The 27039-nt window shown below is 36.4% G+C and overlaps 1 protein-coding gene across 4 annotated transcripts in view; it reads right to left on the bottom strand.

Annotated features, from left to right (window-relative positions):
• Positions 1-27039, bottom strand: part of ASCC3 (activating signal cointegrator 1 complex subunit 3) — a 285280-nt gene that overhangs the window by 64664 nt on the left and 193577 nt on the right. For all 4 annotated transcript variants that reach the window (XM_073220915.1, XM_073220914.1, XM_073220916.1 and 1 more), the window contains 6 exons: positions 16272-16409; positions 16061-16181; positions 14564-14696; positions 11499-11624; positions 544-655; positions 217-351 (listed from right to left, as the gene is read on the bottom strand). In XM_073220915.1, coding sequence (XP_073077016.1) covers positions 217-351; positions 544-655; positions 11499-11624; positions 14564-14696; positions 16061-16181; positions 16272-16409 — 765 coding nt within the window. The remainder of the gene's footprint in view (positions 1-216; positions 352-543; positions 656-11498; positions 11625-14563; positions 14697-16060; positions 16182-16271; positions 16410-27039) is intronic.

The raw sequence follows: 27039 nt of genomic DNA, 5'->3' as shown, positions 1-27039 counted from the left end.
TCGGATGAGCGATCACATGGTCACTTCATCATTGGGGATCTTGGTCCACACATGTTGCTCTGTAATGAGGTCTTTTGACAGAAAAGGGCTTCATAGGCATTTTCTGCCAAATTTCATGAGGAACTGGATGGCAACAATTTGCGACCCCAATTAAAATAGAAGCTTGGAAATATAATCTCTTTATGTTAAAATATAATGTGATAATATGGAACTCACACTCAGAATTGAAAGCAATTCTTCGGTACCGCACTCAGGCTTCAAACGCTCCTTGAACATTTTAACAGTTTGATGCTTCAAATAGTAGTAAGAGGCGATTCGGCCATACGTCAGAGGTTCGATGCTCCGATTATCCTATTTCAAGAGAGAGATAGAACAACATATATAAAAAGTAAAATAGAAATGCATATAGTCATAAAATTAATGACTCATACTGCAGGTTGCTATTACAACTATTTTGTTAAAAGTTTTGGTTATTATCAGAAGCAAAGCCCTCGTGCTGAAACGCTGGGCTGTCTTTTCAGTCAGAACGTGTATGAGTCATACCTCTCCGATTTCAATACAGTAAGAATGTTCCAGGTCAGCCAAGGCCTTCCCAACCAGACTGGACAGAAACTTGTTCACAGAATCATGTGCCACGTCACTCAGACTGTAGTAGCTGGGAAACAAGCAGATGATTATTATTTGTTTCAAGATATTTCCTATTAAAATGGTCACTTCAATTGCACATGGTTCTTCTCAGCATTTCAAAAAACATTTACATTTACAATATAGCAAAGAAAGAAAGCAACTGCAATTACCACTTCTATTTTACTGATTCAAATCCCCATACTAAAGTTTGTCAACACTGATGACCAATGACAATACGTTAAAAATATACAAGATAAACAGATATAATTCACCATCACATTAAAAAGAAACAAATATTCCAGTGTTAAAACTGGTATCACTTCAGTTATCACATGTACAGCAAACTAAATTTATGCACTAGGTTTAGAAAGGGTGAGAAGCATATTATATATAATATATAAAACCCATCCTCAGTAACTTTATACAACTCAAAGAACTATTGATTTGGATGGCAGATAAATTCTTTCAGGAAATTTAGTCAAGTATTGCTCCTCTAATGCTTAAGGGAGAAATGTCACCCTAAAGACTGGAAGGGACATCAGGCTAATAATAAAGCATTCTAGCTAACCTTCTACATACCCAAAACACATAGGTTCAGCCCCATATATTTTCCCACTAAAAAGCCTAAGGACCAGCAATTTACCAGAATGATCCTCCCTTAACTTTGACAGGTTCTCGGCAAGTCCCTAAGATCACTAGGCACCTGTGCCTGGAAATAGACCCAAAAGGCGAGGGAGTACCCTCACAGTCATGATCTCTAATTCCTGCGGGGTGGCCCCTGTACCCTAGTCAGCACAGACAATTTATACGCCCTCCTTCCAAGCAAGCAACAGGAGTGGAAAGTGGCCTCAGAGAACACACTCTTATCACTGATACCCCAGCAGGAGGGTTTTAATCTGTACAGGATTAGAAAGGGATATGCATAGCTGGGAAGAAAGTGTTAACAATTTCAGATGGGAGAGGCCTGAAGGAGCCACAACCCGTTAAGGATGGTGATTTTCTTTTCTTTTTTTCAGAGGGAAAAGTTTAGGGGCAGTACACTACAAAATTTATTTAAAAATACACAAAGTGGGACTTAAATCATAGCAGGACAGATTTATGCTAGAAAGAGACGTTAGCACAAATGGCTAAGTACACCCAAATACAAGCATCTCCACTGAGAAGGATTAATAACTGGCTATTTATTTGGGATAATAACGGAATCATAATTATATGCTGAGGACTGTAATTTTCACCAGAGAAATATACTTTTAATTTCAGAGAAATTAATGCTTTTCCTGGAAAAGTTCTTTCCAAAGACCAAATAAAGGAGTATTTATCAATGAAACAGATTGAAACCAGTGCTGTTATTAATTTGAGCAAAATCCACAACAAATTGTTATCTAACCAGGCATACATGAAAGTAAAAAGCCAGCATTAGAAACCATGAGGAAATATTTCCTTTGCCCTGAAAAATGACTAAGAAGAAGTATTTATTTTGTTAGAATAATGTATTCTGCTTTACAAGTGAAAATAAAAATTCTGGACATTCAAAGCCCCATAAGTTAGATCCCCAAAGCCATTCCAAATTATTGACAATAATTTTTTCTTTCATTTTTTTTCCAGCAAATGAAATTTATCAGCCATATTTTCTGCAACATAAGTACTTGCTTTATATTTCACATTCTTTTGGCTTGCTGAGCCAATATATTTTTCAAAAACTATTTTCAGCTGTCTGAAATCATATATAGTCAATAAATTTATTTATAAATTGAAAAAACTAGTGCAATTGTGCCCAGGACACTGAGTAAGTAGTATCATTTTTAGAGCAAGGCTCAAGCTATTCCTTACGCAATTAAAATTACAGGAGGAAGACATTATAAGAACAATATTATCATGAAAAACAACAAGTTAAAATTACATTTTTAACTATAAATTTATTTGGCTATTTGAAGACAAAAAAGCCTCATGGATGCTGCTACTGATTACCACAAGTCATACTCCTATAAATACATCTGGGGTGCCAGTTTTACCATTTTATGCTTCAATTAACAAAACCGGTATGCTTAAAAACATATAAAACCACTAATGATAACTTTCCTTCAGAAATTATAGGTTCTTCTTTTGTATTTATTTTATTCACAGCCTTAGGTATTTACAAGATATATTTTGGTGGACTAACATCCTAGTATTTGTTTATCTAATTATATTGTTAAATTTTTTAGACTAATTTGTGGCTTTTATCTAGATAGTTTTTCCTTTTTTATTTTTAACATGTGTACACTCAAGTAACCATCCGATCAACCAGTCGGCATTTCTTAAACGATTAAAATAAGTTGCAAATAAGAAAAAAAAAAACTGAAGTCATGTCTTTGAGACTGTAACATATTATTCGATGATTACACTAAAATACTATTCATAACCTTGCTAAACATTAATGTATTTTTTGAGTAGAAAAACTTAAAAACTTCCATTGATATATCTTAATATAGTTGTATTTCTCTAATGTGCTCAACAACATTCTTGATTTGCATAAGAGAAGAAATGCAAAATTCAATTTATATATTAGGTACATACAATAACATGCACAAATCGCAGTGTATAGATAGATGAATTCTGACATGTGTACACAACTGACTAAATCATCACCCAAATTCAAGTGAAGGAATGGAACTGAAATTCAATCTATTAAATATCAATACTTTCATCTTTATGATATCTTGGGGGGGTAATCTAGAATTTAAAAAAAAATCCCTAAAATTGTTTTCTTCAGGTATTCTGGCATATGTAAGTGATGACTTTATATATTTATTTTTAAAAAGTGTCACCTTTTAAAACTAGAGCATGCTATAGTATTATATACAAGAATATATTTAAACTCAATCATTAAAAAACTTGTCCCCTATACAGCCAACACAAATACTAAAGTGTACCTCTTTTTGTTAGTGCTATAACTGCACTGATTTTACCAAATATTATTATTAGTATTTGAACTGAGATTCTAAGAGTACTTAAAACATTTCAAATCCTTGTAAAAGATACTGCTACACTTTAATTAGGTATGTAATTTACAAGACCTGAAAAATAATAACATTGTAAATGGAATTATTTTTTAAGGAACATAAAATTTTGAGACATATTATATTTTGACACTTTTCTTTGAATAAAGGATGGAGTTTATATTTACACGACCTTCATCAGTAGTATTACAAGGCCTTCCCTATCATATGAACTTTTCAGTCACTGTAATTTCTAGCCTAAATAATTATAAGCATTTAGTTTAGTTTAAAAGATTATAATCATTAATTTCAATAATCAGTTCAGTAACTTGAAAAAGCATGCAACAGCTAAGTAAAAAGGTCTGTTTTCATGTTGTACTCACCACAGTACAAAACTTATAATTTATTGGTTATTAAAACAAATATTACACAATTGTTTAATTACAGATAAAGGATACATTGTAGTTTCAGGCTCGCTGCATTGAATCATCAAGTCATTATCTTCCTTTTGCCATAAACAGACAGCCTACCTTTGTGTCAGCAGGCTATTTCATTTATTTCACAGAGAAACCCAGTTTCACAATAATTGACTTGTCAGAAGCCCTAATTTATGAGGCTGAGCTCTGTAAGATTTCTCTATATTGGACTCAACCTGCACACAAGCAGGGTTGAATATTTACAATGCTGTTAACAGGTGCTGAGTTGTTTAATGATTCTAATAGCCAGAAGCGTACTGAGAAAGCCAGCGGGATCACACTTACAGGCTGTTTGAGCACAACAATTACTAGTCCCCTGAGAGGTGTGAAAGTCAAAGGCAGTTTGATACTGACAGCATCTAGCACATGGGCTAGACAGGCTAACTTCTATTAGCAGTCCATTGGGAAACAGCCTCTCCCTATCGTAAAAATTTACAAAGTTCATTAAATGTTAACAATCAAAAAGTAAAACTTTAAAAAATTACCTTTACAAGATCTTATCAAAGGACAAACAAGAGTATAACACGTAAAATCTCAAGTTATCTTTTCCCAACCTTAATAAGGATGAAATTTCACCAGTTGAGAATGAAAGCGATTTTATTGCAATCTAAAACACAGATAAAGTTACACCCAACAGTTTGGATTTAATGTGAACAGGGGCAGCCATTTCCTGTTTAGTTACCGTAAACCTGGCCAGAGGTCCTGCTGGGAAATGTTTCATCAGTATCACAGTGCCGCCGCCGGACTGTCAGGACTGCCCACTCATTTGTTACAGCACCATGTTTTTTTATGTTCAGATTATGCAGCAGTAATAATGACACAAATAATGAAAGTGGTTGCAGGAACAGCTGAAACTACCACAACATTTTTGTCCCAGAAATATTTAAAAGCTTTCTCAGGGGAAAACAGAGAATAAAACTGAACACACAAATTGAATCCAGAATTCAATTTGGAATATATTATATTTCATGATGCACCAGTGTTTATACATATTGGAGCAAACCAATATATATGTATGTGTATGTCTACATACATATATTTCTACATGTAAGTATGTATCTTTATAGGCACATATTATTTGCATATGTATATATACATATACACACGTGTACATATGTATACACATATACATATACCTCACACACAGACAGACACAGAATATAGAGATACAGGAACAACCTAGGAACTGTGGCTGAAATCTTTATCAACATTAAGATTTGGTTGTGGTGGTGTGTGGTGTGAATTCAAGGTCATGAATAGGGTCATATTTATCCATCTATATGTGACTGCATTTTGGAAGTGGTCTTTGTCTTTTCTATTTTAAATAAACATCAGTTTCTCCTTGTAACACACACGCACACACACAAGCATGCTTACATGCCCATCTTACCCACCCAAAAGTCAAATCTTAACTTATAGCACTGAATGATAGCTTTAAGGATAAATTAGAACTATATATAATATAAGCTCTTCATTCGAGAATCATTTTAACCTTCTTTAAACTTTTACCAGATCTAAAAATAAGTAGAAAATTTTTTTTACTAATTTCCTGACCTTGTGTCATGTTTTTTTGTTTCCAGATTTCAGGAAGGGGGATTTTAATTCAAACAGTAATAAAAAGATATAACCAAGGGCCACTCAGAGAGAAAATTGCGGAGCATGACAATAATGGACTAAGTAAAACGCGTAAATCATTAGAACAGATTTAGGCACATGTTCCCATTTTTATCCAGATATGAAGGTATTAAATATAAAAAAATAGGTTTTTTTTAACATCAAATGAATAAAAGAGCTATAAATTCAAATTAGTATGGTATGGTTCCCATACAGAACACATTTTCCAGCACAGCACTGGAAACAGAAGTGTACAGGGAGCGTAGGTATTTGAGTTCTGGACCCGACAACGAGCCCAGTGATGGAGAATATGGGTCCTGGACCCAGACTGTCTGGACTCCAGGGCTGCGTCTGCCACTCTGGGGCTGTGTGACTGTGGGCAAGGTGCTCAACCTCCCTGTGCTTCAGTTCCTTCACCTATAAAATGGGGATCCTAACAGTACTAAATGAGGCAGGCTTTTGAAACAGCATCTCAACTATAGTAGACACTCAATAAAGTATCTGAGTGTAGTTTTGTTTCCCAGTTTACTAATTTCAATTTTTATTTTTACAAACACCCTTCCTGTATTGATGTCGTGCTAATGTTCTTCATCTTGTTTCTAGGGAGGAATGCTTAGTTATTTTATTACTGAGCATTCATGCTATCTCATAGGGGCCCTAAAGATATGAATACTCCTTGGAATTATGCTTTAAAGTTCACAGGTGTTATACAACGCTTTTATTTTTTTTAGCTCCAGTCTATACCTTTTTAAATATTTCATCTTTCACTAGAATAACAGTAAAATCCCAAGCAGTTAGCTTTTTTTGCCATTCTTTTTCTCATTTATTCCTGGTTTTATTGCATTATACACTGAGCACGCAGCCTGATGGTCTCTACATCTTGAAATACCGAGTTGTTCTTTGTGGTTTAGTAGAAGGTACGTTTTTATAAATAAATTTCCACAGGTGTTGTCAAGTATGACATATTCTTCTTTGAAGGTATGTATAGGGATACACACACATGTTCAAGGATTCCGTTCCTCAAATTCTCTTTGACACAACACTTTCTAATCTCTTGGGGCATGCTGATTCTTAAGAGATGTGTTAAAGTTTCTCAAATGACTCATTTAATTAATGTCTTGGACTTCTATAGGTTTTTGCTTTATATATTTTGATGCTATGTTTTTAGTTACCTAAAAATATGTATTCAACTGTAGGTTTTTAGTGATTGTGCTTGTTATCAGTTTGAACCATCCTTCTTTATCCTTTTAAATCTTTTTGCCTTGAACATCATTTCGTCTCATTTTAATTCTGCAGCTGTTGCTTTCTTTTTTGTTTTTCTCCTTCGTATCTTCTTTCACTCCTTAATGTTCAGCTTCTCTGTGTCAGTTTGATTTGATATGTTGTTTACAGATCATGTTTAGTTGGATTTCAAAAAATGGACCTGAGAATTTCTTTCAACAGTGAAGCTTAAATCATTTATAACATTTCTGATTATAATCGACCTGACTTATGATATGAATAAATCCTGTTAGTCCTCCATTCAAAACCTTGCAACGGTCCCCGGTTCACCTAGAATGAAGGTGCAAGTCCTTGCCGTGGTCAGTAAGGTCCCACGTGAGCCAGCAGTACGGCCGCCCCGGCCCGCCTCCTGACCCTCATCTGCGCTTCTGCCCCCGCCTCCCCTGCTCAGCTGTGCCTGCTCCTTGCTGTGTCTCAGCACACCACACGTGCCCGCCTGACAGCCTTTCCTGTTCCCCTTGGCTTGAGATTCTGTCCCTTAGATATTCATGTGGTCAACCATTTTACTACTTTCAAGTCTTTGTTCAGACGTCAGCATCTTGGTTTTCCCCAACAACACAAATTTTTATCTATAGTCACCATGCTGCGTATTAGGTCTCCAGAACTTATTTATAACCTTGACCAACATCTCCTCGTTTCCCCTTTAGCGCCTTTAATTGGGCCCGCTCTGTATTTAATACTGCCACTCTGACTCTTTCTACCCTCTGACTCTTCCAGCCTTCCTTCCCTTGCTCTTTTTTTTTCAAAGCACTCAACGTCTTCAACAAGGTATTACATTTACTGTCTCTGCTAAAAGAATGAATGCTGTAAAAGCAGAAATGTTTTTGTTTAGTTTACAAATACATCTTCAAAATGCCTAGAATACTGTGTGGTACATAGTAGGTGCTCAATAAATGTTCACTGAATTAAGTAATACAGATTAAAGTTTTAAATGCTTAGGCTGTAACCTTTTAAGGAGATATTATGGTTTTTGAGACTAGAGATCATTACTTATGTTGCTACCACTTTCCAGTAAAACCTAATACAGCTGTTAATCAGAGCGTTTTCTTGGGATATAATTGACACATAACATCCTACTGATTTTAGGTATACAACATAGTGATGGTCATCAGATAAGTAGGTGAGGCAATGTGAACTAAGGAATATTTGCTCATTTACATGCGCTTCTGTCACATGAGCAGGAGACAGCCTAAGTTGTCAGTACCCAAGAAATCCCTGGTCTCCGAGGCTCCAGTGTCATTTAAATTATAACCCAAGTACATCCCCTCAAGCTTTCGACTTTGTCCATGGGTTAAACGCCCTAAGTTTCTTGTTCTGTTTTCACTAATACTGTTTATTATAGCTGCATGTGGATTTTATCATCATAGTATTATTAAATAGAAGGCAGTTTGCAACCAGAGCAACAGGGAGTGATATCTACTCCAGTTTCCCTACCGTGGGTCCCCCGCCCTGTTCTGACTGGCGTCTCCAGCTGAGCCTTTGGGTCACTGCACTCTCACGGTTGGAAATACATAAACATTAAATGCATTCCACGTCTACTAACTAAACCTTACCTAGTTCCCACCTCTAACATAATACATTTAATTTCTGATCAATACTATCTGACAGTTTGTAAACTAGGCTAAATCAGGGACAAACTAAACTAGTTTAAACAGTTGGAGAACTAAGGAAGGGTGAAGAAAAATTAAAAAGCAAATTTGAGGTCTGAAGTCAGTGTAAATAGATGTAGAGTGATAGCATGAAGAGAAGTAAGAAAGATTAGAGGAAGATACTGATACATGATTAATTCAGTTCTAGACATGCTGTGTTTGAAATGATGGTGTGAAGTCCAAGTGGCAACAGTCAGAAGGCAGGTGGAGAAATAAGACTGTAAGTTGATACCAGATTGGAGTAACATGTTTTGGGGTGCTCCACACACAGGTGATTCTCTTAAATATTGAAGAGATCGCTAGAGAACTTAATATTATGCACTAAGAAGAGCATGACATCACTTCTACAGCATGTTCTCCAGAGAAGGCTGAACAGGGATGAGGAAACTTGAGCCAAACCCAAACTGAAGGACATTGTACAGAACAACTGGCTAGTATTCTTCTAAAGTGTCAAGGTTATGACAGACAAAGACTGAGGAAATGCCACAGATTGGGGTGAACTAAGGAGACCAAAAATTACATGCACTGCAGGATGCTAAATTGGATCCTGGAGAGAAAGAGGACATTAGTGGGACAAGAGATGAAATCTGAGTAAAGATGGCAGATCAGTTAATAGTGTCACATAAATGTTTATTTCCTGGTTTTTCCTAATTTTACTATAGTCAGGTCAGATGTCAACACTTGAGGAAACTGGGTGAGGGGCATGCAGTTTTATATATACTACACATTCCTTTTTTGTCCGAGTTTTGCAATTTTTATAAGTCTCAAATTGTTTCAAAATTGTAAGTTAAAATGTTTTTTAAAACATTTAAGAAAAGGAGATGCAATACAAAGTTCAGCGTATCTGTAGATTCAGGAAGGGACTATCATTCGCTAAAGAATTTTTGCCTCAGAGAATGATTCCCTCATCTGCCAGTCAGACAAGCTGACAAATGATTAGTTTCTTAGTCTCTAAGCTAGACTCTTAGGATGGTAAAAGCACAGAGAGAACAGGAGTAATAGCTACTAATCAAAACTAATTTTGTTCTTCATAATAAATAGAGATCTTAGAAAGCCTTCAATTCATGTATTTGAGTCTCAACAGGACCCTGGGAGGGAGGGAGGCTTTCCCTCACTTTCCAGATAAAGAAGGGGAAGCTGAGAGAGGTGAAGTGACTCAAGGTCAGAGGGTCAGTAAAGGGCAATGCTCGATCAGGAATCAGTGCTCTGATGCCAAATTCAAAGCTTTATCTACCATGTTAATTGCCTGAAAAATGAACATATCGACAGTTACACACCAAGCTGTCCTCCCCTACCCCTCAACTCCCTTCTAAAAATTAAGGGTTGTGAGTCAGAAAATTTAGGTTTTCAAGTTCTGGCTTTATCACAAAGTATTTCTGAGACCCAGGGTAAGTCACTATAAATTTCCAACCTCCCTTTCTTCAATGTCAAGCAAGGTGGTTGGACTAGAGGACATGTAAAGTCTATCTCTGTACATAATTTCACAGTTCTAATCCTGTGATCAATTTACTATGGTAAACTTGCAGTGCTGCAGTCATGTTTCCAAATGATATTTTGAACCTAATCCAGGGGCCCTAACAGATGAGGGAAAATGCCTCTGTATTCTCAAACTCTTATCTATGTAAGTGGAAACACTGGCTGAAGAGAAACAAATTACTCAAGGTGCCCACAGGTAAGAATCAGCAATAACGTTTTCATCACCTCTCTGTTCAAGACTTCACAATGGCTGAATATTTCTTCTTGCTCATATCAGGAATGTCCCTCGTATTTCGCCATCCTTCCGTTTGCTCTGCATTTGCTAAGGTCCTATTCATCTTTCCCCTTTTATTAAACAGCTTCCTAGCTGGTTTTCGCCTGTGAATGTCTCCCCATTCCAGCTCATTCCCTACCACAATACCGTATTTGGTGAGGTATTGACACATTACCACATTTGGTGATGCCAACCATATCCAGAGCTTCCAATGGCTCACCCAGCCCACAGGATCAGATGCAAACTCCTCGGCATGGCATACAGGCCCTTCACTCCCTGATGCTTGGCCTACCTTCTGTCAACACGATTCTCTTGCCCCCATACTCTTTAAGCTCTGGCTGCAGCAAGTTTCTTGGCATTCTCTGAACGCTCGTTCAAGCCCCGAGGGCCTTTGCCCAGACAGTATTTTTGTGCCTTCTACCTTTTCTACTTCTGTTCCAGATGTGAAATCTGGTTGAAGTATCACCTCTCCTCGGAAGCTTTCATTCTCATTGGCTTACAATACAGTTCTGCTAGAGTGCTTATGCTTTACATTCCAGTGATTTATGTGTCTTTCTCCCCGAGGTAAAAGATCAGCCCTGAAGATAGAGGATGATGTACACTAAGCCTTATGCCTCTGGGTCTAGTATAACATCTGACAAACAGGAGCTGAATGAAGATCTAATCTGTAATATCTGAAGCAAAAGACACTCCGGCACAACTTCCCCAGTGGCATTTCCAGTTGCAACATTCTTATTAAACTTTACAAATGCCTCACAAACTCTTTCAGCCTCACTCTTCTCTGAATTCCCACCGCTCCTAAGTCAGTTACCACCATGGACTTGGGTACATTTCTGAATGACTTCAGGTGTCCTGTCTTCCTAACTACAGACTAAACTCTGAGGATAGCCTATGCTAATTAAGATAAGCTAAGTAATAAATGCATACAATTATTCACTTTCTGATATATCGTAATATATTGTGATCACATCAGAGACATCGTCTGATCTCTGGAGAAATTCATATACCTACCATGTCCAAAGTTCTGACTTTTTTGTTATGTACCTGAATTTAGAGATTATTATTTTCAAACGTATGTTCTTTCAGTACAAAATAAAAAGATAAATAGTTGCCCTTTCTTTACCTGGGGTTCATGATGAGACGTCGGAAAAAGTAGGTCCAGGTGATATAATCCATTGCATCTTGTTTAGATGTTATTGTACCGCCAGCGATCTCTGCATTTAAATGGTCAGAGAGCACTCCTAATAAGCTACGGGGGAAAACACATACGAATGTTAAATGAAGCACACTCTGCTTTATCTCACAGAGCAGGTGGACAGGCAGCTGGTCACTTTCAGGAGAAGATAAAAGCCAAGAAGAGAAAGTTAAGAACAACAGAAGATACCCCTTGGAGCTAGGGAAGAGCATACTTACTACGGAGTAACACCGAGGTAGGAGAAAGAAGAGGCGGCAAGAAAGGGATGATAGTCACTGTAAAGGGAAGACATCCCCTTGATTTATTCAGGGAATACTGAGTTCCCGGTCCTAGAAGGCGACTGTGCTAGGTGCTGTGGAGTGTGCCAAAATGATCAGATGTGTTCAAAAAGTGGGATAACAAAGTGTTCATTTAAGTTTATGTGAAATACAAAAAAGAGGAAATGATGTCCAATAAAAGGAGAGGCTAAATAACTGATACATGCAATGATACGCAGGTATTAACATATATAACATAGATAACATTGCAAAGGATGTTTTAAAGTCATGAGAAAATGGCCATAATGAGTTGAATGAAAAAAATGAGTTTCCTTATTACTCTCAATTCACCAGTGACGGAGTATAAATCTGTAATAAAACTGTATAGTCAATTTGGGGGGCCACTTGGCAATGCCTATTTGGGTAATTACTATGACCCTTGGGATTTCCCTTTGGATTATCACCTGTTCAAGCAATATTTTTATATTAGGATAGGGAAGCAAAATCTTCACTGCAACAATTTTTTTTAAGAGGAGAAAACTGGAAACTCTAAATGCCTATTAATAGAGAAGTTAATATATAAACTGTGGAATACACTGTAATAGATAAAATATTAATAAATAGGCATATCAAGGTACACGAGTAAAATTTTTAGATAACTATTTACTGAAATATATATACAGAAAATTACACAAGTTATACATATAAAACACAAGAGATTTTCCCAGTGTGAATACATCCGTGTAACCGATACGAGTATCAAGCATTACCGGTTCCCTGAAATCCTCCTTCTGTGCTGTCCAGTCACTATCTTTGTTGAGTAGGACCTACTGACTTCTCCCTCTTTTCCTTACCTTACAGCACAATGCCTGCTGGAAGTGGCGAGAAGAACACTCCTTCATCATTCCCCATCACAAGGGGAGAAAGTTCAGTATTTCATTATCACCTATGTCACCTGCCATAGATTTGTTGTCAGTTCTCTTTATCAGATGACGGACATTTCCTTATATTCTTGTTTGCTAAGAATTTTATTATAAATGGTTATGGCATTATATCAAATGCTTTTTCTTTTTGTTGTATCTATGAGAGATAATCATACGATGTTTCTCATTTGTTTCCTGCTAACGTGGTGAATTATGTTAGTTTATTTTCAAATAATAAATCATCTTTGCATTTATGGAATATACTATACTTAACTGTAGTATGTCACCTTTTTTTATATTGCTGGATTTGATTTACTAATGTTTTGTTTATGATTTCTGTATCTATGTTCACGACAGACACAGATTTGTTATGCTTTGTTTCTGTAAATTTTTTAATCAGGTTTTGGTATCAAGGTTATTCTTGTCTTATAAAACAAGTTGACAAATATTCTTATCTTTCTCACATTAGGAAGAGTTCATGTAAGACTGATGCGATTTCTTCCTCAAATGTGAAGAGTTCACTAGTGAAGCACCTGCATCAGAAGAGCTCTTTGTGGAAAGATTTTAAATTTCAGATTTAGTTGCTTTGATATTGAAGACACTATTCAGATTTTCTATTTCCTTTTGGGTCAGTTTTCAGTTATGTTTTTGTTTTTTTTAGAATTTCAGCATTGGATCTAAATTTTAAAAATTTCTGTATAAAAAATTTTTTATAACATTTTTTTAATGTCTTATGGCATCTTTTCATTCCTAATATTATTTTGGCCCTTCTCTCTTTTTTCTTGATTAGACTTAAATGTTTATCAATTTTATTCTTTTCAAAGAATGAACTTTTGGCTTTATTGATTCTTTTCTAATGTATGCTTGATTTCAATTCTTTAATTTTTGCTCTTATCTTTCTTATTGTCTCATTTCTTTGAGCTCAATTAATTTTTTTGCAAATTCTTGAGATACTCAGATCACTGAGTATTCATTCCTTCTTTCAAATATACATATAGTCATAAATTTTCTCTTAGCACAGTGTTAATTGTGTTTTTTATTTTTCCAAATTAAAAAAAATGGACATTATAGCACTTACTCCAAAGACTATACTGTAAAGTAGAAATGTGTTTTGTCTTTTGCATTGAGAATATAGTAAAGAGGATACAGTGTATTCAGAAACACTATGACAACAGTTAGCAGTTCATAACTGTTACAAGTGAAAAGTAGATATATCTGAGGGAGAATAGGCTATTTTCAGCTGAGAAAATGAGGGAAGACTGTTAAATGGGTAGTAGTTATAGGGCCACAAAGTATGTGATAATTCTGAAAAGGGCCATCAGCCTAAAGTACTCATTACAAGTCCCTTTATTTTGTGTATTTACTTATCGACTATACTACAAAACACCAATGAAACTAATGCTTTATTAAATGCTTACTTTGTGGCGGACACTATTATAAGCGGTATAATATTTGATCATGAGATAGTATTGCTATTATTTGTGCCTCACAGATAGGTGCACCAAGGAATGCATCTGAGGAATCGAATGACTTGCTTAACCTCAAGCAAGGGGAGGAGCTCAGATACGAATCCACATTGTGTGGCCCCAGGATCAATGTGACCAAACATCGTACCACAATGTTTCTCTTTAAGTTTTTTTTGTGAAAATTATAATAGAATGTTGTCAGGCAGCAATAATTATATTCAGCTTTGCTTCACATAATTCTTTTGAACTAGATGTCTTGATGATTTTTATCTAACAAAATGTTAACACCATAAATATTAACTTGCTATTACATGAATCCATTTAAATTGATTTAGAGTAAAATTTACCTTGATTCTACTGGGAAAGGCTCATAAAGAAATTTTTTGTAAAAGTCTTTCTTTATGTCGTGAACGAGAATGACAGCTTTGCCCTGGTCGTCGAACTGAGGCCTCCCGGCGCGCCCCATCATCTGGAGTACATCTGTAAAACAGAGAGCGACAGGTGTTCTGCAAAGGGGCACACAGCACAAGGTGCATTTACTGGCTGTGGCAGGTCTCTGCAACGGGACAAAACAACAAAGGAAACAGTATTTTAAGAGCCTGTCTCTGATGCCTGCAACTGAGTCTCCTAATAATTAAATAATTCATTGTGATAGAAAATTGAATCCTCAAAAGAATCTCTTACTGTTTGCAAAACTAAGAAAGATGAAATGTTCCTTTAGGTAATGCTTAAAAATGCTATTTAAGAGTCACCACTTTTTTAATTAAACAAGAGACAGTAAAACATGTAGGAAAATTTCTCCAGCCGACTCATTTGGTTAGTTTTGAATACTGGGTCCATCTTGGCTTCACTCTCTCCCATTCACAGTTTAAAATTTCTTTCCTTTACACAGTAGTTCCCCCTTATTCACAGTTTCGCCTTCTGTGGTGTTAGTTACCTGTGGTCAGCGACAGTCAGGGCAGAGGATTCTCCTGACATACTGTCAGTTCACTAGCAGCCTAACAGCACATCATGATACCTACATCATTCAGCTCACTTCCTGTCACCATGTAGGCATTTTAGCATCTCACATCCTCACAAGGGTGAGGACAGTACATATGTCAAAATAAGGTATTTTGAGAGACCACATTCCCGTAACTTTTGCTACAGTATATTGCTGTCCTATTAGTTATCGCTGTTAACCTCTTAAATCTATAAATTAAATTTTATCATAGGTATATAAGTACAGGAAAAAACTGTACTTTTTTTTTAGGGTTCAGTACTATCCACTGGGTTTCAGACATCCACTGGGGGTCATGGAACATATTCCCCACGTGTAAGGGGAGACTCCTGTACAGCAAGAATCTGAAGCAATTATTTGAAAGATAGAGTTTTTATAAGTAATAGTCATTGAGTAGAAATACACACTGAGTATATTCCCTTGTTCAGAACCCACTGTTAATACTTCCGTCAAGTTTTAATATATGTTAATAGAATGTTCATGCACAAATCTCAGCAACAGTACTGTAGTTCTAAAAGTCCCATAGAAGTGCCATTTCTACTGAAATAGATTTAAAATTAAACATCATAATGTTTATACTTTAAGTCAATAAGGGCTACTCATCAGTACTTACATCTGTTTATGAATTTGAAGCCATTAATTATGTATTTGATGTTTATTAAAGTGGATTAATAATAGAAAATAAAACAGCTCAATATTTTGAGTAATATTTGAACTGAAAAGAAAAATTTATAATTTTCTCATATGTGTAAATGTGATTAATTCTCTACAATTTAAATGCAAATTCCAATTATTAAGGCTAAAACAGAGGCTTAATGTCTCTTTAAATTAAAAAAAAAATTACCTGTAATGGGAAAATCCACATAACGTCTTGTTTTTCCATCGTAATATTCTGTTCCCTTGATAATTACTAAATGAGCTGGAAAGTTTACACCCCAGGCTAATGTGCTTGTAGCAATGAGAACCTAAAAAAATAAAAGATGAAAATCTTGTATCTAATTAAAACATAACTTTTAAGTTACATTTAAATACCTGTTCACGGAAAAGAAAAATACCTGAACTTTACAGTTTACAAAGAGCTCTTCTACTGTTTTTCGGTCCCTCTCGTGAAGTCCAGCATGATGCATCCCTATCCCGAAAGCAAGCGTCAGCTTCAGGTTGGAATCTCTTAGCGTGGCAATGATGTTCTCCATCTGCAAATAAAAACACAGAACACCTAGTGCATTGGCTTAACATTTTCATATGAGGACTGATTTGATTCATTCTGTGTTCTGCTTTTTATGGTATTCTATGAATATAAAAATATAGGCCCTGTCTACAGTTATGATTAAATTAATTGAAAAGACCATCTATTTAGTGAGGATGTATATTTTAAATGAATTAATTTAAGTACTAATTAAATAAAGTCTAAATATTATCTGTCTTATGTTTATGCCTCAAGGGAAAAAGAAAATCTGTGGATAAAGAGAATATCCCCTTAACAAGAACTATTAAAAGGCATGTAATGTTGACTGAAATGTTTCTGTGTCTGTTCATCTCTTGTAGAAAACCTATCTTTTTTTTTTCCTGGCTCAGTGCTAATAATTCAGAATATATGGACAAAAAGTTAATATAAAAAAGTCAGTCAGTCCACCAGAGGGACAGGAATCATTCAAATTTAGGCTTTCTCACTGAACCTAAGTGACCCCAGGGCATGTCACATAACCTCTTTGAGCCTCAGTATTTTAATTTAAAAAATCAAACTGATGTAACTTTGTTTGCTTCTCATTTCTTTGATCAACAGTGAAGTTAACACTTTTCATATTAATTGGTTTTAAAAAAATTCTTTTTTCTAGTGGATGTGACAGTTTTTTTCTTACTGGATTTTGATTTATATTAAAGGTATCAACTGCTTGTTTATCATATGCTATAATACTTTTATCCAGTTTTCTATTTGTACTTTATTTACATATTTTTGTTTACTTATAGACTTAAATGTTTGCTTGCCTATTATATTTTGCTGCTCAGAAAACTTTGCCTCATTTTAGGAGCAAATACATATTCATCCACTATTTCTTCTACTTCTATAGATTTTTTTAATTTTGGTATCATTAATCTACAATTACAGGAGGAACATTATGTTTAGTAGACTCCCCCCATCACCAAGTCCCCCCCACATACCCGATCACAGTCACTGTCCATCAGCATAGTTAGATGCTGTAGAATTACTACTTACCTTCTCTGTGTTGCACAGCCCTCCCCGTGCTCCCACCCCAGATTATACATGCTAATTGTAATGCCCCCCCGCTGCTCCTCCGCTTATCCCTTCCATAACTGTCAGTCCATTCTTGGGTTCTGTGAGTCTGCTGTTGTTTTGTTCCCTCAGTTTTTTCTTTGTTTTTATACTACACATATGAGTGAAATCATTTGGTATTTGTCTTTCTCTGCCTGGCTTATTTCACTGAACATAATACCCTCTAGCTCCATCCATGTTGTTGCAAATGGTAGAATTTGTTTTCTTCTTATGGCTGAACAATACTCCATTGTGTCTATGTACCACATCATCTTTATCCATTCATCTACTGATGGACACTTAGGTTGCTTCCATTTCTTGGCTATTATAAATAGTGCTTTCTGCTATAGATGTTTAACATTCAAATTATTTATAATTTACTTTGTAATAGTAAGCATTACAGAAATCTAAATTTATTTTTTCTAAGTAACCAGTTATTCTAGCAATACTAATTAAATAATTCCTTTCCTCAGTTATTTTTAGTGGTAAGTTTACTATATTCAGAATTCTTATATATCCCAGTTTTGCATTTTAAAACAGACTTCATTTCCAGCTTGTTTAGCTCACTAAATTTTCATATGTCTAAATGGTTTCTGAAACTCATGTTTTGTGAATATTCTCTGAATATTCTATCACTTTACATTCTACATGGAAAATACTAAATGCAGCACAGAGTTTTATGGCGACAAGCAGTCTTGTTTTCTTACAAGACTTACTCCTTGTAAAGAACTAAATAGAAAAGTCCAATCTCTTTCTGTCTAATGATAGACCTCTACTCGTCCTTAAAGCAGAGGATGACACAGGTGCAATTTGTGGAACTTCTTTCGGAGCAACCCCATGAGAAGAGGAATGCAGAGGTCCAGTGGTTTGAGAAGACACAAGCATTTAAAAGAATGACATATTTTAATGATATCTATAGCTTCACCACCACAATCCAACAGTAAACAATAGTGAAAGAGGAACTTGGGAACAGGTTCACTCACAAAATCTCCATCTAGAGAAACCTGAGCTGGCCTCTGCAATTTAAATATGCCTGAGACAACATATCCATATGATAAAGCACTCCAGCCGCTGTCAGTTTTACGCATTTTATTTGCAATGGTCAGAAAAGTTTTTCATGTTTATTTTATGTGGGAACACCTTGTTTTATATTAATAATCCAGAAACTAGGAATATGAAGCTTGGCTTTACAATAATTATTAATGTATAAAGAGTATTGCATAGAATAGGTCATATTTTAATGACACTCATACCATGCTATTTACAACTTGCCCTGAGCTGGAAGTAATGTATCAACAGTTCTGTCTGTTTCATAGTTACAGTATACTCACCTGATATTTCTGAATTATTTATTTTTTAAACTACTTAGCAAGAATACAGAAATGTATTAACAAGTCCTTCTGAACTTTACAATTAGCACAGGCTACAAATGCATGCTATGAAGACAGGTGTTCATCTTGTCTCATAAATTAGGTGTTGGCCGTTCTCAAGTGACAGCCTATATCATCCATTTTTTGTTCAATAGCTCAACAGCATAAAAAAAGATTCAATTTACACTATCAAGAATTAATTCAGATATTTTTACATGGACAATTAGTTTTAGGGATTTGTTTTTTTTTTTTTAAGTTTCTAACTTAAATTTAACAGTGTAATTTTATAACTCATATAATTTATGGTGTTCTACGGCAATGCCAATCATACCCAAAAAAGCGATGTACTCTTTACCAGAGGAGAACTGAAGAATCCTATGGCAGGGGGTGTGGTGAGGCATTAATATCCTCTCCTTTCACAACAAGGAAGGCTGGCTGTTTCTCATTCCCTCTGCCCCACTTTCACATAAATCAATGGATTAAAAAGAACTATTTGCCTCTCTTAACTGGCAAAGATCTAAATTCCTCATGAGGACAATCACAAAAAACAGCTTCAATTATTACATGGTTATTATGGATGAATTTTCAGTTATTTGAACATCATAAAAAAGCAAAATTTATAGTAATGTCACTCAATCATTAAACATACTACTAAAATAGCCTGTATAAGTTCAAAAATATAAACTTTTGATTAAATTATACATCTTTATTACTGTGCTTAAAATAAAAATAAGTTTTATCTTGATCACAATGTAACACCAGCAAAATTTTTCAGAACTTAGGATAATGAAAGCTCAAAATACTGCAGTATATATTACTTGTTGAGTAATTATTATGTGTCAGGCATTGTGCTTAACACTTTACAAAGATTATCACATTTAATCCTTCACATAAAGTAATATGGCTCTAATGTAACACCCAATTCATTTACATAATCCAGTATATTTAAAATTAAGACTATATGGTAGCCTTTCTCAGCCTGTTTCTATGAGGGAATGAAGCTCCACAAAAATATATTAACTACCATGTTCTTAATTTTTCCAAAGACAGTTAGCACTATTCTAGATGGTTAGGAGAAAAATTCATTTATTACATACAATGGAAACCGTAGGACATTAAGGCTTAACGCTTGTTAAGGAAGACTGTTATAGAATTTAAAAAAGAATAATTATTATAATTAAAATACTTTAACAGAGGGAATTTTAATTCCATAGTTCACTTCTATAAAACCAATATTTGGTGTAATGTGTGAGTATCTTTCCAATCAACAGTCTTTGAGTATGTCTACCTGATAGTTAAACCAAAAAAATTATTTGATATTATAAATAAAGGAAAAACAGATCTATATTCCTCTAAGTAATGGTCTTTTTTTTTTTTTTAGGGTGGTGGGGGAGGAGGCATATATGTAAACTGTTGAACCAATTACTTTAACTTAATAGAATTTTTTTTAATATTTTAAATTTATTATACTCAAAAAGCTTTTGTAGAAAGATAGGATTCCATTTAAGTAGATGCATTACTCTGTGCCTGAAATACATTCCAGTCGGAATATAATTCAGTGAGCTGATGACAATAGTGGCTCCAAAAGAAAGGAGGAAACCAGATTGGACAAGAATGAGCCAACAGATTGCACAGCCCAGCTCTGCCCCTCTGAGTGTGATATATTGTTTCAAGATGCTAAAACCCATACTTTCTCAAAGCATATCTGTTGTGCCGGTTTTCCCATTTTCACAGAGTCCTCATTATCAGAACTCTGTGCTCTTTTCAAAGGACATCAGACTCAGACCATATGCCACTGAACAGTGCTTATCAATTATCCAAAGCGCTCAAAAAGAGATACAGCATACAGATGAATAATGGAACTTAGGGAGGCTTTTTAAAAATAAAGATAATTAAATATATCACATGTAGTACAGATGTTAAATTAAGTTAAATCATTTCTTTGTAATTACCACCTATTAATTTCTTACAATACACTTCTGTATGATAAACCCCCCAGATGGAAGGGGAAAACACTAAAATGAAAGAAACACTTTAGGGTATTCTATTGACCTACCTGTAAGAGGAAAGAAATAAAAAACAATACAAATGAATTAAAGCCAGCAAGTTGCCCAACTTTACCAATACTCCTTATACCATATTCCTTGAAGCACCTTGTGAAGCCCCAACAATGGTACTTCAGATGGCTCATGATGCTGTGGACACATTTATATTACATGTGGTTAAATACGATTGTATGTGAATTACACATGTGTGAACCCCAAAGAGTAACATGAAAGTCTTTGCTGTCTGCTAAATAAACATAAAACTATTTTCAATGTTTACTTTTTAGCTTGCCTGAGTCTTAATGACAGCAATATCAAAACTGCATTGTAGGGTGAGATAGTGAAGATTTTTCATTACTGTTTCTAACTTCATTCACTATGCTCTTAGTAGGAAGTCCCAGTGTGAGAGCTTCATATTTATTGTTGAATATACATTTTCTACTCATTTTCATTTTGGGGATTCTAACATATGCTTGGACAGCATTTCTATATACTGAAAAGCTTTTAAAATGCAGATAAAAGGGACATTATAAAATTAATTTTCTAAAGTAGCATAATTTAAAAAGAATAAATACTGTATTAATATGAGTTAAATTTGTAAAGAATCACAAGTAAAAGATTTTAAAAATAAGACCAAATTTTACCATAGAGCTTTCAGCAAAAAGAAGATATTTGCTTATAAGGTATTATTCAATGGTACTGTAGTATAGTAGGAATAAGTTAACATTTATTGAACATTTAACTCTATTCCCAGCCTGTTTCAACTAAATGTATTAATACATTTAGTCTTCACAACAATTCTATCAGTATAGAACTATTATTTCTCTTCTAGAGATGAAGGGGTGAGGCTCAGAGGTTAAACACCCCACTGAGGTCATGTAGGTTGTAATGGGCAGCCAGGACTGAACCCACAAAGCCTGGCTCCAGTCCATCCTCTGAACCACACGGCTACCTTTTAACCACCACATGAATGGTGATATACTTCAAACAACCACTTAAAGTCACAATATCACTCATGTGACTTAGGGCTGGGCCTCACTGTTTGAGAAAATATGCAAGAAAACAGGAAAGATTTGAAATAATCAGTAATGTACTAGACTCACACAGCTCAGGAACTCTATGCAGATATCTGCAAGTCTATTTATTCTTTATTAAGTATTTCTACATCTCTGTGCCTAAAAATGAAGACTATCTAAAATTACTATCTTTTCTAAACTAAAATATCACCTCTTATGATTGAGGAACCTGCTCTTGCTGGTTGCTTGTGTTTGATATTTCAGCTGCTGTCTTTTCTCTATCTTCACTGTACTTCTGTCCACATACACCCCCACTCTAACTCTTCCATCTTCCCTAGTCAGTGTGTCGTCAATGATTCCACTGACTGCATGGCAGAGTAAGAGAACACAAGCTCTGGGTCAGCCACCCCGGTTTTGAGTTCCCCAGCTGTGTGCTATTGGGCAGATGAATCACTTAATTCTTAAGTTTCTGAAGTTTCACCTTCTGCATCTGTAAAATGGGGATCATAAGATCAACCCTCCCAAAATTCATGATTAAATGATATAAGCCTTTGGTGAACCATGAAACACTATAAACATATCAGTTATTACTAAGCATAACGAGACTGTCATCTCTTCTTCAGCAGGACATGCATGTTTACCAACTGAGGCCAAATAAAGCAGAACAGCTCCCTATCTTGCAGATGCTCTTAATTACACAAATACTACACGGGGCCCAATTGAGTTCAAATGTCCAATGCTCAGCAAGTCTGTAGATAACATCTGTTTTGACAGTTAATATTCTTGGCCTAATATTTTTTTTACTGGTCAACTAATTAGAAGTCTGAGGCCTGAAAGAGAATGCACTTGGGGTGGAACTGTAGCATCACAAGCTAAATCTATTTCAGTTTGATTAAAACAAATGAACAGATCCTTTGAGTTGAAAATGTGGTTACCCTGCAGAAAACTCCATTTCCGGTTTTCAGCAATCTCAGTCCATCTTCAAAGCCTGGCACTAACTTCTTAGCTGTAGGAAGATGTATATACATATACTGAATGAGAAAGCAAATGAATCAAAGAAAACTATGTTAAAATGTTATTAATTAGACTCTCCACAGTGCATGAACTTGTGATGATTTTGAGTGAAGCTAGTTCATCTTTGTAACTCTATGAAGGGTTTAGTTGTAATGAAGTTGGATGAGTTAAGTTTAAATTAAAATGATAAACTTTTTTAGCATCTACAAATTCTGTCAGTAGAAGCATGTAAAATAATACCAATCTTCCTTTTCATGAAAGCGCTCCTCTGGTACATTTATGTCAAAAAGTTTTCCTTGAAATCACTTTGAAGCATGGTGTAAAATTATAATTAGCACTTCTCTTTAATAATGTTCAGTGTAATTTACATGAGTCTTCCGGCCAATTACTTTGAATTAACGAGGTTTAACTGTATTTTCGCTCTAAGGAACACTTAGCTTCCGCAGTCCTGATTTCCACGCTCGCCACCTGATTCTCCCACACCTTGCTCTAGCCAGGGCGCTTTCCCTTTCCTGCCTCAGATTCCCCCCCCACCTTCCTTCTGGGATACTAAAGGCTTTAGTACACAACCATTTCGGTCTGGGGCCTTCAGGGCAAAAGGCCATCCAGAATTCTAATCCATTACCACTTATAAGGACAAAAAAAAAAAAAAAAGGATAGCTAATTCTTTTTGATGTTCTCTTTTAGCTGCCTGGACCTTATTCAACAGTGTGGAGGAAGGAAGGGGTAACCCTTCTGCTAACTGGCAAGATACACAGTACACAGAGGAGCTGAGGGGGGCATCGGAGCAGGACTGAGGGATGAAGTCTGACCTTAAGCCCAGTTCGGCCTCTCGGCCCGGCCCGGGAGGGAGTGCTGAAGGACGGGCAGTACTCCGAGCGCCCACTCAGGGACTCCACTCGGAGGAAAGGTGTTCCCTCCAGTCGTCTCTCTCTTTTTGAGGCTGGCGACTACCCAGATCCTAGCACCATTCCACCTTAACATTTGGGACCTGACTGCAGGAGCCTAAAGGCCATACTTATTAGCTGCTAAATTATAACAGTAAATTACACCACAAAGCTTCTAGAAGGAATTGGATATCCTATCTGGTTCCATTTCTCCTCATTTCCCTTCCCACCCATTTACTCCTCAGCTCATTCCAAACTGGCTTCTAGTCATGTATCACTGGCTCTGCTTGCCAGGTTCCCCCAATATGTCCAAGTGCTAAAGCTCTGCCTTCATCTCAGTCAACTCCCATTAACGTTTGATGAGGTCAAGCTCTCCTTCGAAGCTTCATGAACCCTCTCTCTGCAGCATTTTAGAACACTGTCTTTGTTCACTGGCACCACTTTCTCTTTTTTCAAAGTGCCCTTTGCTAGCTCCTTATCTACTACTTGGGCTCATAAGGACAGAGTCCCTCCGGCCTGATTGCCTCCCCACTCTCTGAGGGTCCCAGGTGCTCACCTGGGTTTGAAGGTTCCTAGGCTGATGCTCTCAAGTTCATGTGTTCATCTCACATCTCACCATTGTCTTGGAATCTATACTTGAAGTCTTGGACGTACAGATGAAATCTATCTCCAAAATACAACTTTTTTCCTTTTTCTTTTTAGCTCAAATATTTCTCCTTCCTCTCTCTTCTACACTCTCAGCCCTCCCTATTTCAACAAATGACACCATTATTTACTCAGATGTTTACAGTTAATACCTAGGGAACCATTCATGATTCTTTTTCTTTTCCTAACTTCCACTCCTCAATTCTCAGAAATCTGTTGAATCTAGCCCAAAACATCTTTCCATTGCTATTGTCTCCACCCTGGGTGGCCCCTAGGTCATCACAGTCATTGATTCCTTGCTTACCTGCACTTCAATCCATTTCCCACTAAGCAGCAAAAGTGATTTTTAAAATGTAAATTGGGAGTAAATAATTTGTCTAGCTTAAAACTTCTTAATGCCCTGACCACCCCTTTTAGTATCTGCTTGGTTGGCTTCCTTCCTTCCTTCACCTCCCTGGTCAAAGGTACTCTCATGAGAGAGGCCTTCTCTGTTTATATTAATGCACAACATTCCACTACCACCTTCCTACTCCCTTCACCCAGCTATTGTTTTTCCAGAGCAATTGCCACATATTTGTTTATTATCTATCATTCCCACTAGAATGTTAATTCCATAAGGCAGGAACTTTACTTAACACACAGAGGGAGCCCAATAAATGTGTATTGAATAAGTAAATAAATAAATGATAGTCTTTTCATAGTACTTAGAATAAAAAGCCACGCTCCTCAACCATGGTCTCAGGCCTTGCATGAGCTGGCTTCTGCCTCTCTCCCATACTTACGTCACTTCCTCCTCGCTTACTGTGTCCCAGCTGCACTGATCTCTCAGTTCCTTTAACGTGCTCCACTGTTCCTTCACCTGAAAGGCTGTTATCTTTTATCTTGGCTTTTAATTTGGTTCTTGGCTTAAGTGACATCTCCTTACAGAAATCTTCTCTGATCATTCTATTTAAAGAAGCTTCCCAACCCTTTAGTGTTTCATTTAGTCACTGGTTTCTTTCACAACAATATTTGTAATTTGATATTAATTTACTTGCTTAATCATAAATACATATATATATGTTTTAAAATTTCTATCTTCTTAATTAAGCTCCTTGAGTACTGGGGTCAGCTAGCACTTGGTAAGCTACAGACATTCAGTGAATGCATGTTAAATAAATAAATACAAATTCTGGTAAGTGCTGCCTATTGATTTAAGTTGGAACATTACTATTTTATGGATATTTTTGATATGAGAGAGAAAAAATGCCTGGCTATGTGATATCAGGTAACCGTGCAACCGAAGTTGCTCATCATGCCCTGGATGTCAGCTCGTCTCTCTAGCCATATGCTTGGGTGTGTCAAGGAGCTGTCCATCATTGCAAGAAAAGAAAGGACCAGACACAAGACTATCATGAAAGATGATTCATGGATATTCCATATGTGTGCCTCTTTCTGCCAGATTATCCTTACTTCAACCTGCCTAGGCCCCATGGGGTATTACTTATGTCAGGTCGACTGCGGGGAAAAAGAAAACTCCAAATTCCAAATGGCTTTGAATAAGATGGCAGCACCATATGAAGCACACTGACGTGGTGTCATGGCCCTTTTCAGGAAAGATACTAAGGAAAGGAGTAAATGCTGAGTGGCAGGTATTTCCCTGTCATTTACTGCAAAGTACAGATGATATGAATTGGTCATCCAGACTTTGCTCTGCATTTACTAGACTGGCCGAGTGGTCAGGGGCTTGGCAAGAATGGTCTTGGAGGACAGGTAACAAGAAAGACAGAAGTTTTACATGGATGAACTTTTAGAATGGTCCAGAATAAAAGACTACCTGTATCCCATGAAGATATTTACTGAAAAGTTAAAAGCATGCGGAAAATGCTGTTAATAGTCAAGTAGGCAAAATGACTACCTCTGAGGATAGTAGGCGGTCTCCCTCCCAGACCCCAGTGTTCTGTGCAATGCATTAATGTGCTAAATGGCACCATGGAAAGAGATGAAAACTGTGCATGGGCTAAACATGGACTTCCATTTCCTTAGGCAGCTCCAGCTACTGCTGTTAAGTGCCTAATACGCTACCAATGCAGACAACCTGAGGCCACCTGCCCGCGGGGCCAGACAGCTGTTTGGTGGCAGGGAGACTGTAGTGGACCCTTTCTATCACAGAGAGGATATGTGTTTGAGATGGTGTCTAGAATGGGCACTTTGGATTTCGCTTCTTTTCCTGCTGGCAGCCTCAATGGTAGGATCACGGAATGCCTCATACATCATGACGACACCCCATACAATAGTGTCTTCACCTGAGGAACTCATTTCATAGAGAAAGATGAAGACGGATGCCATAAGATCTCCTGGTCTGTGACATCTCTCCCTACCCAGAAAGGGCTGGCTTTACAGATTAACGACTCAGAATGGCAGCTGAGAGACATGACTTTGGCTAGGTTGGGTGTTACATCGTAGGACGAGATATATGCTCTGATTGGGTAAGCATAAATGACACTACCTCTCTTACTGCCTGAACATACAGTTCTAGGAAGCAAGTAGTCAAGGTGTGCATGTCTTTTGCAATTAGAGCTAATCAACTAGTTG

Source organism: Manis javanica, chromosome 13 (assembly GCF_040802235.1).
Source record: "Manis javanica isolate MJ-LG chromosome 13, MJ_LKY, whole genome shotgun sequence".
Classification (NCBI taxonomy): Eukaryota; Metazoa; Chordata; class Mammalia; order Pholidota; family Manidae; genus Manis; species Manis javanica.
Note: the sequence above shows the minus strand (reverse complement) of the source record. Positions and strands in the feature narration are given on the sequence as shown.